Raw genomic sequence first — 19,476 nt, 5'->3', positions numbered from 1 at the left:
CTGTAGCAGTGGAGTTTTACAGCTTGTCAGTTAGAATATTACACCTGGGCTTGTTAGTCTGCAGCATTTTTCCTTGATAAACAAACACATCACAGCATTGAAATGCAGAAATATTTATTTTGGTTTCCTTCATTGGTTTTGAAAATTGTTTTGGTTTTATAAAACATAGAAATAGCCAACACTAAGCAAACATTTGAATTTCAATGTAAAACTACTGCTCTAACAGTTGACTTGGATTTGTGTACCTGAATTGTATACACATGAAATTATGCTACAGAGTAGTGCATTACAATCACACACAAATCTTAGTGCAAACCTTGTTGTGCTTGTATTTTACATATATCCATGTTTTCAAAAAACAGCAATGAATGTTAATGCAAAACCAACTCTGTTAAGGATAGCAAAAGACTTATGCTGTTATAAGGCTTATTTCTGCTGATTTTTCAAACATAAGATAATAACTAGTTATTATTTTGCAATTTATCTGGGAATTAGGTTTTAATCCCTGAACAAATACCTATCCTGGGCCAACACACAGTTCTGTTGGCATGTACAAATCATTTCAATTGCTGCAAAGCATCAGGCAAAAACATTCTACCTGACCTATTTTGCTATTCAATGAAGAGTACTCAGTGGCTCATACATGAAGCACAGAAAATAGGTTATGTCAGAAGCTCTTCCACTTAGAGAGGGCCTGGCACATTTTTATAAAACACATTTTAAATACAAGTTCATTACAGGGAAACAAGTGTCTGGTACAGGTGCAATGTTTACCCCGACTGTTCGCATAGCCCAGCCTTTTGATTTGGTTTTTAGGTCTCTAGTGTTCTTGCCAGAGTTGGGATCTGCTCATTTGCAGGGCTGGCACCACTCCAGAATCATGCTAATGTAGCAGAGGCTACACTTGCTGAATGAACTGCATCCACACAGTGCAGAACCACCACATGCAGACTCTGAGGAACTTCTATTCATCAGTCTTCTTTGTGTGGAGTGCTGACTTCTATGTTAGAGAAGTACATCCCTTAACTGGCTGCAGATGTAGAGGGGAGATACAGCTCAGATGCCTTGCCCCAGTTAGTATTGGGACTAACAAAAGATGTGATACCAGCCATGCAAACTGTAAGGGTTTGGGTTTTTTGGTGGTTGGGTGGTGGGGTTTGTTTTTTTTTAACAGCTTAAGTATTTTTTCTGAGGATGCAAGATACTTAGAGGCATTTTCAAAGCTGCCAAGTCCTTTATGGAATTGACAACCGCAAAACACACTGCAGACAGCAAACATGCTGGCAATAAAACCTTAGCTCCTTGGTGAAGGTGAGTCCCATTTTTGACCAAGGAAATATTAAATAACTTACATATAGTTACCATTTATAGTTAAGGCTCTTTTTGGAAATTGTAGGTCACCATAAAAACAGTATGCAACACGACTTGACAGTAAGGCAGTGTTCCATTTCTTCAATGTTCCTATGGCAAGTACCCATTTTTGTACAAGTTAATGATTGCACAGTTTCCTTCCCTATTTTTGCTGTAGTCAAAATACAGATATGAAGGCCAACAGTAGACAGACGCGTGCCACTTTTCTCACTCCATTCGCAGTTACATTTTGGCATTAGCATAGAGTTCATCTATCTGTGACTGGAAGCATTTTCGCAGTTCTGGTCTCTTTGCCTTCAGTGTTGGTGTCAACAGCCCGTTTTCAATAGAAAACATTTCAGTGTGCAGGACAATGTCTTTCACCTGGAAAATAAAGAGTTACTAACCAAGCTGTATTCCTTGAAATAGACAAGACTATTAAAAACTTGCCCAGATATCTTAAAGCCCATCACTTGAAAAGTTTTCCAGACACAAATTAAAAGCAGTTTTTGGAGAATCAGATCATATTGGTGTTGACAAGTTAAAGAATTAGGTATTTGGTTCTCATAAGCATCATACCTGTTCAAATGACTTCAAACCAGATTCTTTCCCGATTCTCACCATGTCCTCCAGAATATATTTTTTTACATCCTGTGGATACAGAAATATGTTGTATAGCTTCATGCTTCCATAAGCAGCAACTTGAAAAAGTTGATGCAGAACAGCTAACTGTTCAGTTAGATATGCCTTACCTTGTTTCTGCATAGCTCTTGATAGGAGCCTTCAAATCCCTTTTTCTTGGCCCAGTTGTGCAGAGTATCAGGATCAGGTACCACAACACCTACTAAGAAGGCCTAAAAAAAAAGAGAAAAGCTTGAACAAAAATTCCTAAATCAACACTTTAGCTCCTACACATTTCTTTGGGGAACATTTCTTATCCTGCTATAAAGTCAGCAGCTTTCTCTGATGCCTTCCTGAACACAAAGTGCAGTTCAGTTCAGCTGAATGGAGAGAATTAAGACCCACATTTTTCTTTACACTTGAAAACCCCCAAGACATCCAGGTTCTTTGTGTGTGGGGGTTTTTCCGTTTTGGTTTTTGTTTTTTGGGTTTTTCTCACTGCACACTGTTAGCAGTTTACATACAGTCATTAGTATGGAAATTTAGGTCAGCTCCACTACCTGGTGTGAAACTAAATCCAAAAACATGCTATGTAACTGCAGGAATCCAATCAGAACCAAAATGCATAATGATAAAAGATTACAATAAAAATTTAAATTTCAGTCCTAAAGTTTGGGGTGAGGAGAAAGAAGAAAGGAAGACTTTTCTGCAGTCTCCTTTTGCGTTAATTTTTAAAATTACCTGAAAAATGCTTACCTGCAAGCTCTCTCCATGGACAAACACCTGTGCAACAGCTTCACATCTCAGATACACATTCTCTATTTTCTCTGGTGCTATATACTCTCCCTGGGCCAGTTTAAATATGTGTTTTTTCCGGTCAATGATCTTCAATGTGCCATTCTGTTGGCAGAAATAACTTTCATTCAGAGGAGGCACTTCAAATGAAAAACCAATCTACACACCTTAGGCATACCACACTGGCACAGTAAAACTGTGTTAGAGCCAGAGAACTGTCAAACTAGTGTTGGAAGAAAATAGGTTATGTATCCATCTAAACTGGGGAAAGTCTCAGCACTGGCACTGTCAATACTTTTTTTAGGCCCAAGCACATAGATTCAGCTACAACAGTGATTATCCACAAATTCTTGTCGTTTACCTAACTAATTCTGTTCAATACCAAATGCTTTCTAACCTAGTTATTAAATTTCTGCCAGTAACTATAAAAGTAACTATCATTCCAGCTGTGTAAGTTAACTTACTGGTAGCCACTTCCCAATATCTCCTGTGTGAAGCCAGCCATCTTTGTCCAGAGCCTCCGCTGTTTTTTCTGGATCTTTCAAATAGCCACGAAACACATTTACCCCTTTAATACACACCTGAAAAGAGCCATTTGTTAACATATGCTACAATGAAGGAAAGTTAGTAATCACTACTATCAACAAATTCTTCCTCCAACAGTTCTTAATGCCCATTAAAAAAGCAGGAGGAAGTTTGTGTTTGTAGAGGAACTTCTACTCATGGTTTTTGGAGACCTAATGTTTTCCATTGGTATGAAATAGAGTAAGAAGCAATTGGAAGGATCTAATCTCTTCCAGTCTAGCAGCAGCCTTCCTACCCACTTTTTGAATAATTAGAACCTATTAGAAGAAATTTGGGGTTTTTTATGTGAAAAAATTCTGCTAGATCCAGAAATACTATCTCTCAGCATGTTCATTTCAGCTTTGGTAAACAGCAGGGGCATTGTGCTTAAATCAGTGGAGAAAAAAAACAGTTGTGCATCAAGCAAATGACACATTTGTTGTCCGAAAATTAGACTAGAAGGAATTACTAATGTAGTTCAGCAATCGACTTTTCAAAAACTTTCAGTGCCTACCCAGCATGCTGGTGAATATAATGAACATGAGATGTTGTCAATAGGAGGGAGATCAGAGTACTACTGAGTGTTCTCATGACCTTATGGAGGCAGTACCAGACTTGGGACCAAACTAAAGTAGTATTTTGCAAAGCAAGTCACTTCTGTTCTAAAATAGACCTGATCTAGAAGGATACAAATAAAAGAGAACTCTAATGTCCCAGTCAAGTCAAAGACTGACCAATCAAACGTTAATTTTTCACAGCACCTAAGATCACAGGAAGGCAGTAGGTGACAGCTTTTCCCAATAGAGACAGCCAACCATTTATCTGTATCCTGCTAGCTGGCACTGAGACCTCCTCTGCATATGCTCATATATTTATTCTTCTTGACTGGCAAAAATGAAAATCAAGGCTGACAGAGCAGAGAATACTGCAAGCTTACTCTCAGAGAAGGGGACTAGAAATATTTAACCCAGATGAAAATCAGAAAATAAGGAAGAATATATATTTTAGGCAAATGGATAAGGAGAGCAAATTCAATAGCCATGGGCTTTGAGTTCTGTGAAGCAAGTTACAATACTTTTTTGTTATATTTCGAATAGTTTATACTGAGGAAGTTAGACCTGAAAGACTAAGATGGCATCTGATGAATAAAAATGGTAGCCCCTTAATGTAAGTCCAAAGTAATTCCTAATGCAGCACACTTTCACATTAAGTGGAAGCAAAACACTTTCAGGAGAATATTTAAAAACTATTTAACAATTTCTCATTATAAGAATTTATATTCACTTCCTCTAGCAAACCAAGCTCTAAAAACATACTGGAAGTGAAGCAAAACTTGCTGATGAAGACTAAATATGGAGTTATATGAAAGATAGAATTTTGACATTGTTCTTCACTTGCAAGCAGTTTCCCACCACAAAGACCAACTAAATCCTTGAGTATTTCTGGGAGTTAAAGCTCAATTATTTGTTTCAAGTCTCATACAAATCACAACCAAAACAAATAAATACTATAAATCCTTTATAGCCACAAATTAGTTACTTGCTTAAGCTACTTTTAATTTCTTGCTCCCCCAGCTGCCCTCACAGCCTCTTGAAAGCATATGAAAGACACCACAGTTAATCTGCTTTTGAGGCTTGGGGAAAATAAATTACTACATGAACATCTGTTCAAAGTATAGACAAAGTTAAATCTGTATACACTTTACTTCAAAAAATACTTTAAAAGACAGCATTTCGCATCACACGAAGTCGAGTCCTCAAAATGTAATTTGTAAAACATATGTGTTAAATTTGTTCAAATTGCATTTAAAAGTTCAGAAAAATGTGCAGGCAGGCATCACAAATCATCTGCAACCTTCACGGCACTTGATCTCCATTTCTCAGAAGTTCCCAGCCACTTTAAATTACCTCATCTCACACATCACCAGCTGGGTAACTGGCAGTATGCATCAGCTGTTCTCTGGCCTTTGGCAGTAGGGTGGGAGGGAAGCCCTCTGCCAGCATTCTGCTGAAGGGTAGCTGCAGTATGAGGTGGCCACACTTCCCAGCTACTCCACAGCTGGAAGATGCTGCCTTGGTCAAACAGCCTTATGTGTGGTCATAAAACTATCTGTTAACCTGTGGGATAACACTGCTATGTAAGCTCTTTCTTCTCCCCTCCCATATACTATTTCCTGATTTGCTTCTTTGAATCATGAACTGCTATAGCATGGAGGCATCTTAGATTTTAGGTAGCAAGCCATGTTTAGCACTTCTACTAAACTCAGTCATTTCAGGAACAAAAAAACCATTTTCCAGAATTTCCTAAGAGGCTCATATTGACTTTCTGGAATTACTTACCTCACCTTCTCCTTTAGCAGCCAAGTAATTCATTTCTTGTACATCAACAAGCTTAATGATATTGCATGGCATCGGTGCTCCAACATGACCTATTAAACAGAGTAACACTTCAACAGCCTGATGCTTTTTAGTCAGATTCTGAAAAAATAAGCTGCTTACACACTGAAGAAAAATGGAAAACTGACTTCTGGTAGCTTAAATTTGCCAGGACTGAAACATTAAATTCTCAGATATCCCTAAGAATGTTACCAGTTGAACCATGTATTCAAGCCTGCTTTTTCTTATAATCAGGATCCTCACTCTATAGACATATTTAAGTAGCTGAAGTCCCATAGTTTCCAATAGCAGTATTATTTCAGTTAGGGAGCCACAGATATAACAGCTGAGAGAAGTGCAAACTCTTGATTCCAAACACCAAAAAATGCCATTTGTATTTCCAGTACTGTCTTTATACACAGAAGATTTGTGTTTGATAGAAACTACAAGGGTTAATACTATGACCTCCCTTCTCCTAAAGCTACTTCAAGTTACAAGAACAAATCCTATTAAAAGTCTGAATTACTGAACATACATAGCTCTTTAGGGGTACAAATTTCAAGGGATCTCCAAAATTTTTTTTATTTCAGTAGAAGAAAACCAATCTTATTCTTTGTGATAGGTGTTAATGAAGATTCAATAAAGTGATCAGGGATCTCTAAAAAATTTCAGTAATCCTAAAATTTGACAGACAGGTAGACAGCTGAACATCATACCTGCAGTCCAGTCACCAGGCAATGACAGGGAGCATCCAGCTGTGCATTCAGTCTGTCCATAACCTTCATAGAACTACAAGGTGAAATCAAAATATAATCTAAAGACCATTACTTTTCAACACAAAGTTTCTTCATTAAAATGCAATTAATATTTTGTTTCCTTTCTTCTAATTGTTTGAATTTGAATGTACCAAAACCCTCAACACCTTCTAAAAACCCATGAAATATTAGTTTTATCACAATACACAGTTTTAAGTGCTAATATTCCACCTTCAGTTCCAATATTTACTCAAAAGTTTCACACAGCATGTGACACCTGTTTGGATTAAAACAGAAAACAGCAGAAGCAGCAAGAAAGAAGTGAGGCATTAGCAGTGACTTCATTCAAATAATTTAAAAATAGGTATGTCTGAGACAGCCAGTAATGGAATCCCCATGCCCCAAAACAGCTCTGTGATTGCTGTACACAAGACAGGCTTCCCTTTTCTATGCAAAATGCATTGTTACACCAGCACACCACTGAAAAACTTCAGGAAATTATGGAAGCCTAATATTTTAGATTATTTTTGAGTTCTACCCTTGACATTTATTTAATTTCAACAGATTTGTTCTATTCTATGCCATTGCTGTTCAAATTTTACCTCCAAAAACATATACTTTGAAGAGGCTCTGAAGGTAAATGCAGTATCTGCAATTTGATTCACCCCAGCCTCATGTTCAAAACAGCAACACTACAATATTACCACATTATTAGATTTTCTACAGTAGTTACAAATACTTCTGTAAGCAAGGCAAACTCCAGAAAATGAAATAAAGTAGATAATTTATTGCTTACTGCAACCCACAAAAAAAAAAATCTTTCCTCTAAGACAGGTCAGCTGGTTACTTCACTTAAAAGACTTTGGAATGAATACAGAAATTTCAGGAGACAGAGAAACTCAGGAAAAGAGCATGCACTTGTATCATCTCCAAGAATACTAAAAAGAGTTATCCATATAATCAGACTGCTACAAAAGCTCTAAAAAAGCTGGAGCCAGGTGTTAAAGTATTTAGGGTTTAGGACTAAGGCCAGACAACTCACCTGACAGCCAAGAGCTGCTCTCAGGAAGGTCAGTACACTTGCAGACACAGGTGCTGCTCCTGTGACCATCAGCTTTACTCTTCCTCCCAAACTTGCCTACAACAGACACAAGATACTGTGGACACCAAAAGCATTTTAGAAATATTTCCAGAGTCATCTTTATGACACCCTTAGCCACTGTTCACCTACAGTGCCACCCAAATGCTAGAGAGTAAAAGTTTAGTCTGCTATTGCAAGCTGTTTTTCTTGCAGTGCTTCTAGTCTCACTAATGGCTGGAAGATAGAGAATCTCAAACATACAGTATCTGTACATGGTGTCACTGCAATGCAGACTCTGCAAAAAAGAGCTTAAGCCATGGCCTTACAGTGATGGATTCAGCTTTAACTGCCTTGTATCAGCTTCTCATACATCCTGAATGCTACAAAAATGCTAGACATGTTGTACAGCCAAGGTTAACCTTGGCCATAGCAAGCAAGTGTCAGATATAACAGCAGGCATGACTTACTAGTGATCAACAGGGAGAAGACAGTGGGGGCTACAAGGTGGAACTGTGTCATACTTAGCATTCTTCCTTCAGAAGGACAATGTTTGCTTTCAAAGTGGTAAGCACCAGACTGTTTCAGAGTGACTTCCTTAATACAGTGTAGCTGATAGTATTACAACTAAGGGAATTGAAAAAATGAGGTTGGAAATAAAAAGACAGCTGATTTTTTCTCTGAGTAGCCAGATAGTCTTAGCTCAGTGAAAAAGCAATACCAGATTATAACTATTCATATGAAATCCAGCAATTGTGAAGTTTAACTTGGAGGCTTTCAAGCATACCTGTATTTTACGGAAGATGACTTTATCCCAGAAACTGTTATTTCTAACTATACCACTTCTGAGTTCTGCTTCTTTCCTCTTGGAAGCAAAGTCCAGCAGCCACCTCTTTAATGAAGAATCTGCCTGCCCAAAAATCTGTTAAGAAAGATGAACTATGGTTAGAATTCTCATAGACTGCCATTCCCTTTTTCTTATATAGGCATGCATAAAGACTCTTTACAGTGAAAACCAAATAAATTAAAACAACCTTTATTGATAGGCATCTTAATTCTAGTAAGAAATATTTGTAAATTTTTATTTTGACCTCAGTTCAAGAGTTGAAATCAGCACTTAACTAATTCTTGATATCCATCAAACTGTGTGATGTTGTTTCAATGCATAATTTCTTCATTAAAATGCATGAATGAAAAAAGATGGTTTACTTCTCTATTCTAGTAACATCAAAATTCAAATTGAGCATAATCCTCAGCATTTTCTGAGAAGAACCCTATCATAATACAAAACATAAAATACAGTGTTGTGAGGAGATGCAGGTCACTTCAGAAACACCAAATGGAGATCTGTCTTGCGTATGTAAATTTGCACTTTAGATCACTTTTCAAAGGCTCCTTCTAGTTGTTCTTAGGAAGCCAGAGAGCAGGCTTAACAGCAAGCCAAACATTAGTACATTCATTTGGAAAGAGGAAGACTCAGCATTATGACTGAAAGCATGCAGACTGCAGCATTATGCCCCCCTGCTATGCCAATTCCCCAACTTGCTGACTTCACATGCCAGGTTACTGCAAGGGTGGGTGAAGCTGACACGGTGGAAGCCTCAAGGCAGCAGACTAAAGAAGCAAGAGGAAATCACAAGACCAAAGTCCCAAGCCTTGACTGACTGTGCTTCTCAAATTCCAGTAGAGAATGTGTGAGCAGAGTAAGGAGCTACATTTTAAGTACTAAAAGTTAGTCTCAGGTTTTCCTCCCTTCCAAACAGATTCCAGTTGCACCATTTGATCCTGAGCTAAACAGAACCTTGTGTTACTTGGTGTTTCTCTAGCCTCATGATCAGAGAAATTTTCTGGCTAAGACAGCATAGACAGCTCTGCCATTTCTTTAGCAGTCATAGGATTTATTATATCCTTTAGCTCCCTTGGCTGTATCCTAAAAGGAGACAGGCACCCATATACAAAAGGCCAATTAACATCTGAAGCTCAGGAAAGAATCTACTTTCAAGTTCTCATCTCAGTTAACTGTGAGCAGGCAAGCAGCACACACGGGAGAGTGAGACTACAGACACCTCCCCAGCACTCCCAACTGGCTGGTTTACAGTTCTCCCAGCTAGAACACACCCTGGCTGCCATGTAGGAAATTTGTATGTGTCCATGCAAACATAGGCAAACACCTGACCTTGCTTTGCAAATTCCACTCCATGAGTCAGATGCTAAAAGTGTGGCATGCAGATGCCAAGCCTCATTTTCGTGTTGTAGACTAGACTTAAATAACTTGCTCAGAGCAAAACACTAAGTCGTTAACCAAGATAGAGAGAACCAAGTCCCCTAGTCAGACTTTTCAACACTAGTATTTGCTGCCTGAAAGTGTTCTAATGCAACTAGTACTATTCTCTGCACTTTCATCTCTTTTAGAAAGAGATGCAGACATTTGTTAGCATGCCAATTTAATATCCCAGACACAGCAGTTACTCCTCTCTGGCAGCACAAACCTTATGGAGTCTCTTAAAAGCCTGCACTCATGCCTGTAGACTTACCTTGTCAAACATTCTGTTCAGCAGTCTTGGTACTACAGGAAATACAGTTGGCTGCAGTGTTTTTAGGTCATCCATGAGTAGTCTGATATCCCCTTGAAAGAATCCTATCCGGGCTCCATGGCACAGAACCACACACTGTTAGAAAAAAGCAAACACTCTCAAAAGGCAGGAGGTACAATGTGTTCCAGCTCTATATGTATGACAGTCCTATGCAGTGTAGATTAACCTTAAATCCTCTCAACTTCTGGACTGGTTTTGCAGCATTCTCACACTAAGATGGCACTAGAAAGATCGCATAGCAAGACACATCTGGTGTACACAATCCACACTTTAAAGCTTAGCACAAAAGCCTCTATCCAAAAAGGGCAGTTGGTCAAATAAGGTAATGCCAGTGACTCAAGAGCTAGCAAAAGACTGAAAAGGAGAACCTCTCCATTTGAAATGCTTAGCAAGCTTATTTTAAAACATTTAGACTTGTCTGTCCCTTGCTTTATACCTAGAAATTCTGTATTTATAGTCCACACATCCTATTTACTAGGCCAGTGAGGATTTCTGCCTACTTGCTACTTCATTTCCAATCCTTACACTCTGGTTTTCCTTCTCATTTCACAGGACTGATGTGAGTAGAGGACTTGTTTCTGATCAAGATGCTCTTCAGAAGATTCTAGCAGAGCCAGAGCTTATTTCTGTATAACTTCAGACCTACATAAAGGCAGACAGACTTAATCCTGTTGTGTTTGATATTTTCTGTCTAGAAGCTAGAAGACTAGAAGCTTCACCACCTACCTTACACACCTCACTTTATTTTCCTATTTTTTTAGTGTTTAACATCTCTCCTCTCCCTTGTGTTTATACCTACCTGCTTTTATTTCTTCTGCTTCCTCTGTAACACCTGGTCCTCCATTCCCTACTATCCATCCTCTTATTTACTGCATGAGACACGCTAAGGTGACACTTTCCCCCTCTACCTATATTTTGCCACCATCTGTTAAAAGCAGCAAATATATCAGTCCATATGGACTGAGCAGCAACTGCCTTTACTAAATAGAAACATATTTGCCAAGCCAAGTTCATTGACCATCTAACTTCAAAAAGATGCCAAAACCAAGGAAACATCAATTTTAAAACAGACTGTAAAGACTGGTTCTCACAGAGTCTGTGTTCATATCTACCCCAAACAGCAAGAAATATTTCTATTTTCTACCAATAATGTCTTGCTTAATTTCTCTCTGTAGCTATGCCACCTATTCTGTACAGGCCTCAACCAGCAGAGGAATACTGCAATCCAAACACGCTTTTCATTTTTTTCTTTTAAAATGAAAGTTCCTATCCTGTTTCTACTGCATAATCAAGAGCAGAGCTGTTTGTATGTTCTGGGGCAAGATGGGGGAGTAGAACAGACACTGAGGTATAACTGATATCAAGGTGACCAGGAAGAAAACATGCTGAATGCCCAAAGGCACCTGTAAACCTCAGTTGTGTACTATTCTAATCTTTGTAACAGACATATATATACAGAAACAATGCATACATATGAATAGAGATATTTTTGCATATATATATATATATACACACACACACACAGACTTCCTGTAGAAAACTTAGAATTCCTAATGGAACTCATACAACAATTTCTGGCTTCATACGCATTTTTCATTCTTGAAGGGACGCTCCCTCTATAAAACTTCAACATATGTATTTGTAATCTCACCAGAGGAAGAGGTGTTAATTCAACATCAATAAGTGCAGTAATTTACACATGAATTTCTTACATACTGTGGAGGCACAATGGAATTGCATCCATTCAATAATGAATAGAACCCAAAATGGGTCCAAAGGTCTTCAAGACTACCACCATTAAGACAACTGCAGCCCTTTCATTCTCAAAAATTAAGCCTCCTTATAAAATAAATTTTTAAAGTTTGCAGACTAAAGAATAGCATGGATTTTTAATAATGCACTAATTATACTGGAGGGAATTTCTAGGCAGTGTACATGTGCTAAGGGACTGCCTCATATTCTAGCAAACCAGTTTCTAATTAACCCTAGCTCTAAGGTTAATGTTTATATTTTGGCATGAAAACCAATTGTCTAGTGCTCACTATGTACTGTTTACGGGACACTGCTTTCCTGAACCTTATTTCAAGCTTTCACACACATTTACGACAGTCAAGAAGGAAGAGCATATTTCACCTGCATGCATTCTGTAAGAAAAGTAAGCTTCTCAGTAATTTAGTACAACAAACAGATGCTTACCTCAACAACTCTCTCAAACATATGAGCCAGGGGCAGGAATGATATCAGAACATCATCAGAAGAAGGAATAAATGATTTCTGGAAGTGTTAGCAAATGTTTAATTCTCACTGAGTCTATTCTGCATAAGTTAAACACAACAGTAAAATCTAGCATCTAAACTCTAGAGCACAGCCCCTGCTTTGGTTTTGCTTGTAATGAAGCTGCATTATTATTTTTCATTAAAGACTACAGCAATGACTTTCTATGAGTAAAGACACACAGCAGAAACAATAATCTTTTAGAGCTGAGTACAGTGACCAGATTATTACAAGTTATCATTCATAGAATTCTGAAAAGAAATAAATTCTGATATAAAACACAAAGAGAGTTCCATTATATATATATTGGGAGAGTAGGGGGACAATAGAGGTTAAAATAGCATTGGTTTGAAAAAATATACTTTCATCTAAGATTAGAAAGTTTGTTTACCTGATTTACTTTTGATATTAACCTTAGGGTATCTCACATGAGTTAATTGTGAGACCAGTTGCTTAATTTAGAAACAGTACTCCTTGCACTAATGAGAAACACTATAAGCCCATGGCAGAATGTAATCTACATTCACATCAGGATCATTATATCACTTTGGTTACATCAGAACAGATTGGAAATCTGTTGGGTTCTTGACCCTGACAGAATAACCAGCAAACATTGACTTCTGACTAGTGGGCACAGAGTGCTGTCAAGTTACATTTTCACTTGGATCTTACTAAAGCTTAAGACCAAAGTTAAAGATTTCAACGTTTGTTTTACTCATGAGATTATTTCCCTTCAAGCAAGTCCACAATGTTTATCTTTTCAGTTTACCTCTGTAGTTTTCACAAAAGCTGAAGCATTGCTGACTATGTTCTGATGAGTGATCATAGCTCCTTTAGGGTTTCCTAAGGAAGAAGGACATCAGGATTCAACAGTGAAATTCAGATCCTTGTAGTTAAGGTAGCAGTGGCAAACCAAATGTAATAGCATTCTTTGGAACTAATACATTTCTTCGTGTATCAATTAAACAAAACACTGTCAAGAACAGTTGGCATCAGTTACGTAATCAGTTTATGATGAAGTCTTATAACTTTTTAAGGTGTCCAAAGCTTTAAGAAATCACCATATTTTTGGATATGTTTCTCATTCAAAAGTCAACTCTTCTGTGACGATGCAGCTATGAAATCCAGATTAATTTCTGTTGTCACATCTGTTTTAAAAATATAACTTGCTGCTGTGTTCTTTCCTTATGCTCCATGCCAGTGGGTATGAACTTCACAAATGTCAAGTGAGTGACATCTAGACAGTCTGTGTTGGTCTTTCAGCAAGGCTCTTAGACCTATGGAACAATTTTGCTGATAAAGTACAAAAAAAGACTATGGAAAAATTGATAGTCTGAAGTCTGATGCAGAGCCCTTATTGTTATGTAAATACAAATTCATTATTTGTTTCCAAGGCCAAAAACATAACACCTCCACCCCCCAATACTGCAACTCTGTACTAATAAACAGGAAAAAAAATTAAAAATCCAAGTGAACTTTACTGTGACACTACCCCAGCTACTACTTGCCAAAAAGGTGCAGCAGCAGGGGAAAATCTTGGGTGGGGAAAAAAGTAGGAGGGCTTCTGAATTAATTTTGCACATACAGAATAATAAATTCTACATAATGTAACAAGGCATACCTGTTGTTCCACTGGTGAAACAGATGACTGCTAGATCTTCTGGCTTTGGAGGCTGTGAGAGTTAAGAAAGTATTAGTATGGTTAAGACATAACATCAGGGTACTAGTGTTATTTCTGAGCTATGGGAGATAGGGAGATTTGCTAGTTTGATCTAAAGAATGCTAAATAGCTTAACATTGTCACTTGAACCAATTTCACACTTACCATAGGTTTTTGCCTGTGTGCTCTTCCTAGCTCCTACAGAAAGGAGAAGAGAGAGAAAAGTGTAGACATAAACATGTAGCTTTCTTGCTTTAAATTTACCAAACATTACAAAATACCATAATACTTCATTATTTAGACTCTGTTAAGGCATTTTAACTTGTTTAGCAACCAAGTGCAGCAATCCCTGCCCATGGCTGGAGGGTGAATGGGAACCAGATCTTTAAGGCTCCTTCCAACCAAACCATTCTGTGATTCTCTGGTTAATATAAGAATAACAAAAGCTTTAAAGCACATGTCAAAAATACATAGTTCAACAAATAAACCATGTTCAACAAATAAAAACATGATAATTTATCTAAAACTCACAAGGTTCTTTTCCAACTAATAAACTAGAAGTCACTCCCCTGGGGAAGCTCAAGGTTATGATAAGATAACAGACAATCAATCCTATACCTCATGCAGAAGATGTGCCACCAACAATTATTGGTGAAATGAAGGAAGAGTCATCTCAGCCAAGCACGTCCAAGGAAGACTGAGTTTCCTTGCTGGTTTGAACTCCTTCTATACAGGAGAAAGTCTCATCCAGAACCCTTCTTCCTCCTTAGTTATTCAGACCTGACCACTAATGTTAGGGTTCTTTAGGCAGAAGGGAAAGGATACTAAAACAATCCTTTTACTGCCAAGGGTATAGTGCATAAGAGGAAATATTTGCAAGCCAATGTTTAGTATCTATGAGCTTTAAAGTTTCAAACCAAGACTTACTACTGTCACGCCTATTTAAGACTAGAAACAATACTAACTTAAGGGCTTATGCAAGTTAAAGAGGACCTTCTGTTAAGTGTATCTTTGAGGACAGACATCAACTTCACCGCTGCCTTTACGTTCCAAGTACACAATAAGAGCATATGCATTCCTTTGAACCCTAGAGTTCTTTAGTATCATGTACCTCTCAGATTTACCCAAGGAGGTTTAAGACAAAGGCAATGTCTGGAAACACAGTTAACATTCCCATACCTGTAGGCTTGCCTTTTTGAAAGGGTGCATTATGCAAAGATTTACCACTATGGTAACATAGCTGTCTGCTCAAAACAGCACCTCCACGTACCACCAACAAGCTCATTACCTCCCTACAACCTGCTTTGAATAAAATCTGGAATTACAGCTAATGTCTCCAGACACTTGTTTTGATCTCCTACAACAAAACTCCACCATCTCTTCCTGTTAACAAGCCATTTTTTTACTCAGCTACAAGTAACCACACAATACATATAGATATTTGGCATCAGAAACTAAGCTGATGGCTTCTAGGGCATACACAGAGGAACAGTTCACATAACCGATGCACAGCTGAGCAAGAAGCTCAAGCCAGAAATCCAGAAAACAACTACTCAAAGCTAGAAATAGTCATTTTAGTTTAAGCTCCTGAACAGCTCATAGTTGCCTTTCAGGAGACACTCTAAGCCTCTAGCCCCTTAAAAAAAAACAAGTGACAAAACTTTCCTGTTCACTGAAGGACTATTACAATTATTTAAGTTTGCCTCTAACTTCTTGTCAGAGATTTAAACAGAAGGCTCTTGGAACACCTATTACTTAACACTTGATGTTTGCACTAATGAAATAAGAGCTGTATGGTACTACTGAACATCACTACTTAAGCATACAAACATCTTTTGTAAAGACAACAATTACCCTCAGTTTTGTTTTTCCATAGCTAGAAGATCCAGTGGAAAGCATCTTCCTCTGTCAAAAATTGCAGCTCAACTCAAGGAAAGAATCTAATTTTAGTCTAACAACTTACAGTTGGGCCACTCTTTTTCTAAGTTTAACCCAACCCTTTGGCCAGTGAGCTGTAAGCCATTTAACTCTAGCCCTACTTCATGTTTCTAGCCCCATTTTAACCTGGCACTCTCACTGAGGCCAGTTTGCCAGTCCATCTTTTGAAAGAAGGTGTGCTGACATTTTTGTGTCTTTACCAGAAGGTGGCCCTATTAACATAGCTGTCTTAACTGCTATGAAAACAACTTCAGTGAAATGAGGCATTTCACACCAGTTACTGACACCTGCACAAGACAAGTACATGTATCTGGAGATAGTCAAAGTCTAGTGAACCAAGCCTTCATCAGAACTATAGCTGAAACCAGGCAAAACCCAATTTCATAATCTCAGAGCAAAGATGTACTTCATGCAATCTGATCCTGGAAGAGGGTTCTCCAAATGAGTGAAGTTATGAAATAAACTTGCATAAGAGATCTACGCAGACAAAAACTACATGCAAACCCAAGACTTGACATCAGGTGGTTAATTAAAATGATTGCTACTTCCAAACCCTGAAAACTCATTCCCCTGTATCACCATAAGCTTATCCTGTAAGAGGTTGACTGACATGTTCCTTCTCCCCCAGAAAACATCTTGTAGATTCAGTGTACAGGGAAAAGTGCCATTTTTCACAAGGCCAAAACCAACACAGGCTCTTCTTGAAGTAAGAATTTCTGAAATATTAGTCACAGTATATAATTATCACATTATGCTTCACATGGACAAGCCTTAACACTCAGATCTAGTGTTCAGTCTTGGACTACCGTAATAGGCTTTCATGCTGTAATCTTGGTATATCCACTTTTATACGCTGAGCATTGTGAAATACCATTAGCAAGTTGTTTTCCTCCTATAATTTTTTATATTTTTGTGTAAACTTCAGTCCAAGAGATAGTTCAGGATTTTGAAACTAATCCATGGCAATTAAATTAGATTAAAGCAGTTAAGCAGGTTAAGCATTCTTACCTCTATTTCTCTCATGCTGAAGACTTCCACACCACACTTTTTACCACGTTCCACAAGATCCACACCAAAAGAATCCATTATAACAATGGTGTTGAGTATTGGAGTTTCTCCCTTTTCCACACTGGTTAGCAGAAGTCTGGCCTTGTCAGGTTTGTCACAGAAAACCAATGACAAGTCAGCTGATGAAAAAGAACTATATTATCAACATGACAAGTTCAGTTTAGACTAGATCCATACATACTTCAGTATGTTGCAATCGAAGGCCTTTCTGAAGAAGGCTACAGTTCTGCCATCATATATTCAGTTGCTGAGCTACTGAAAGTGTCCTACCTTTGTTCACAATGTACGTAATAGCTTCAGCTCCCAGCGTATCATAGAGTGGCACCACCACCATGGAGAATGCATAGCATGCCTGTTCAATGATGACCCACTGCACAAAGAGAAGAGATGAAACTCACTACGTTCTGCTTATTGTAACAGACCTCCAAGAAAGATTCATTTTTAAAATTTAACAAGTTAATAGGACACAGCTCACATGGACAAGTCTTTTTAGAAAGTGGCAGTTTGTATTGTTTTTTTACTTTGAAGACCGACTCAATTTTTATCTGTGGACAGAAGAAAAAATCCCCAAATAATAAAGAGCTATAAGGAAAGAATCCAATAAAATTCAATCCTATCCCTAAAAGTAGTATTAAGTACTTTTGAAAAAAGCAGTTAACATTAACTGTCTCCTTAGTTTACCTACTAACAGAAAGATTTTGAGCAAGAGTACAGTACTTTTTATTGGTTTTACATTATTCAGGTAAGCAAAGCCTTCAATTTTCCTTATTACCATGAATCAGTGAGGGACTCACTTATGTCTTGACCACACATTAAATTTATACACGCAGAGTATTCTTACCCCTACATTATGCACATCTCATTTGATGGTCAGACATGCAACATATGCAATTAAAGTCCTTTGGAGAGTCAGCCCCAAAAAGTTTCTCAGCATTTCTCAAGACTAACCATTCTTCTTTATAGGAAGACTTCTATTAAAAAATGCAATTACATCCCTGCAAGCTGCACTAAGAAAGATTTACCTGCCAACGAGTATAGTACTCAATAAACAATGAATATTGCAGCCTTATAATGTGTTATGTGAGTTATACTTTACAGCCAGCCTATTTGCATCCAAAGTATTATCAAGGTAAGACAGTAATGCAATTTTTTTAATAGTAATTCTTGGGTGTAGTTTGTAACCAACTTGCTACGCCAAAATACAGAATAGCATGCAACTTCTCAAATAGGAACCTCCAGACACATGAAGAGGTGAGCAGAACTAGAAAATTTCTGATTTTCCCATCAAAGACTGACAAAAACTCTTAGTACCTTTAGTCAGTCCCAATTTCAGGAACAAAACAGCATGCATCTTTAAAACTTACCAGAACTTACAATTCAACAAGAGTTGCACTAACAAGGGTGTTTCCTTTGCCCTCCCTTACACTTTCCAGGGCTTTTCAGAACCAGCAGCTACCTCAACCCCACATGATGACAACTTTAAAAATGATTCAGCTGATTATTCTATAAAACATCTAATAGAGACTATGTAAAGCTGCCAAATTTCAGTTTTATGAACTGTTTATTAGGGGCCAGTTTCCCTAAGTAGTCTATTGATTCAGACAGCCTTAAACACAGGAAATTTTTCGGACAGCATTCATGTAATTGGCAAGTTGTACACCTCTTGTCCAAAAAGACTTCTCCTAAAACTAGTGCAAGGCCAGCTAACAGGTAACTAGACATTCATGAAGACATTACACATACTGGCAAGTCTTAAGCAGGCACATTTATAATAGCCATGAAAGGATCCACTGAATAGTTCTTGCTAAATGATCCTCCAGGACATGTAAAAAGGGAGCAACTGGGCTGCTGTTCAGCAGCCAGAAGTTTAGAAATTATTTTAATAGGGTGGGGGTCTACTACAAAAAGACTTTAGAAGCTGCACACAGCCATAAAAGCTTCCTGTTGCAGCCTCCAACAACTCTTGCACATCAGTCTCAACAACACAACCAGCATCTTTATTTTCTGGGCTACCAAGACACTTATTATTCATTTTGCATGTAAATTTATGAGTAAATGTAAATATCAAACCATGCCACTCAAGTTCTCTCAAAGCCCAAGCAAGCAACTAGTACTAAACATAGACAGTCAGACTTTTAGTTTCTTTTCTGACATGCTGTGTTTTCTCTCAATCCAAAACAAAACCTCCCCACTTCCAGAAGAGATGACTGTTTTCCAGGAACTCAAAGTAATACTTTTATATACAAATCCAAGTTTTGGTTTTGCTAGGATTTTCCCCATTAGGGGATTTCCCCAGCAGCTGTTCCCTGAAATAACAAATGTGAATAATTTCACACAAAAAAAATCTTCACATATTCTCCTGTCTGGATAAGTGATTATGACTGGGATGTCACAACACCCATCC

At 37.9% G+C, this 19,476-nt stretch overlaps 1 protein-coding gene across 1 annotated transcript in view; it reads right to left on the bottom strand.

Moving 5' to 3' along the window:
- Positions 1–97: 97 nt before the first annotated feature.
- Positions 98–19,476, bottom strand: part of ACSL1 (acyl-CoA synthetase long chain family member 1) — a 38,088-nt gene continuing 18,709 nt past the window's right edge. The window contains exons 6-21 of the mRNA XM_038134340.1: positions 17,343–17,442; positions 17,013–17,191; positions 14,232–14,264; positions 14,028–14,079; positions 13,176–13,249; positions 12,329–12,406; positions 10,073–10,207; positions 8,326–8,460; positions 7,503–7,598; positions 6,422–6,494; positions 5,670–5,758; positions 3,231–3,347; positions 2,728–2,871; positions 2,103–2,204; positions 1,930–2,001; positions 98–1,734 (exon numbers count right to left, since the gene is read on the bottom strand). Of these exons, the coding sequence (XP_037990268.1) occupies positions 1,594–1,734; positions 1,930–2,001; positions 2,103–2,204; positions 2,728–2,871; positions 3,231–3,347; positions 5,670–5,758; positions 6,422–6,494; positions 7,503–7,598; positions 8,326–8,460; positions 10,073–10,207; positions 12,329–12,406; positions 13,176–13,249; positions 14,028–14,079; positions 14,232–14,264; positions 17,013–17,191; positions 17,343–17,442 (1,620 nt within the window). The 3' untranslated portion in view covers positions 98–1,593. The remainder of the gene's footprint in view (positions 1,735–1,929; positions 2,002–2,102; positions 2,205–2,727; positions 2,872–3,230; positions 3,348–5,669; positions 5,759–6,421; positions 6,495–7,502; positions 7,599–8,325; positions 8,461–10,072; positions 10,208–12,328; positions 12,407–13,175; positions 13,250–14,027; positions 14,080–14,231; positions 14,265–17,012; positions 17,192–17,342; positions 17,443–19,476) is intronic.

This window comes from Motacilla alba, chromosome 4 (genome assembly GCF_015832195.1).
Source record: "Motacilla alba alba isolate MOTALB_02 chromosome 4, Motacilla_alba_V1.0_pri, whole genome shotgun sequence".
NCBI lineage: Eukaryota > Metazoa > Chordata > Aves > Passeriformes > Motacillidae > Motacilla > Motacilla alba.
This window is presented reverse-complemented; position numbering and strand designations above follow the sequence as displayed.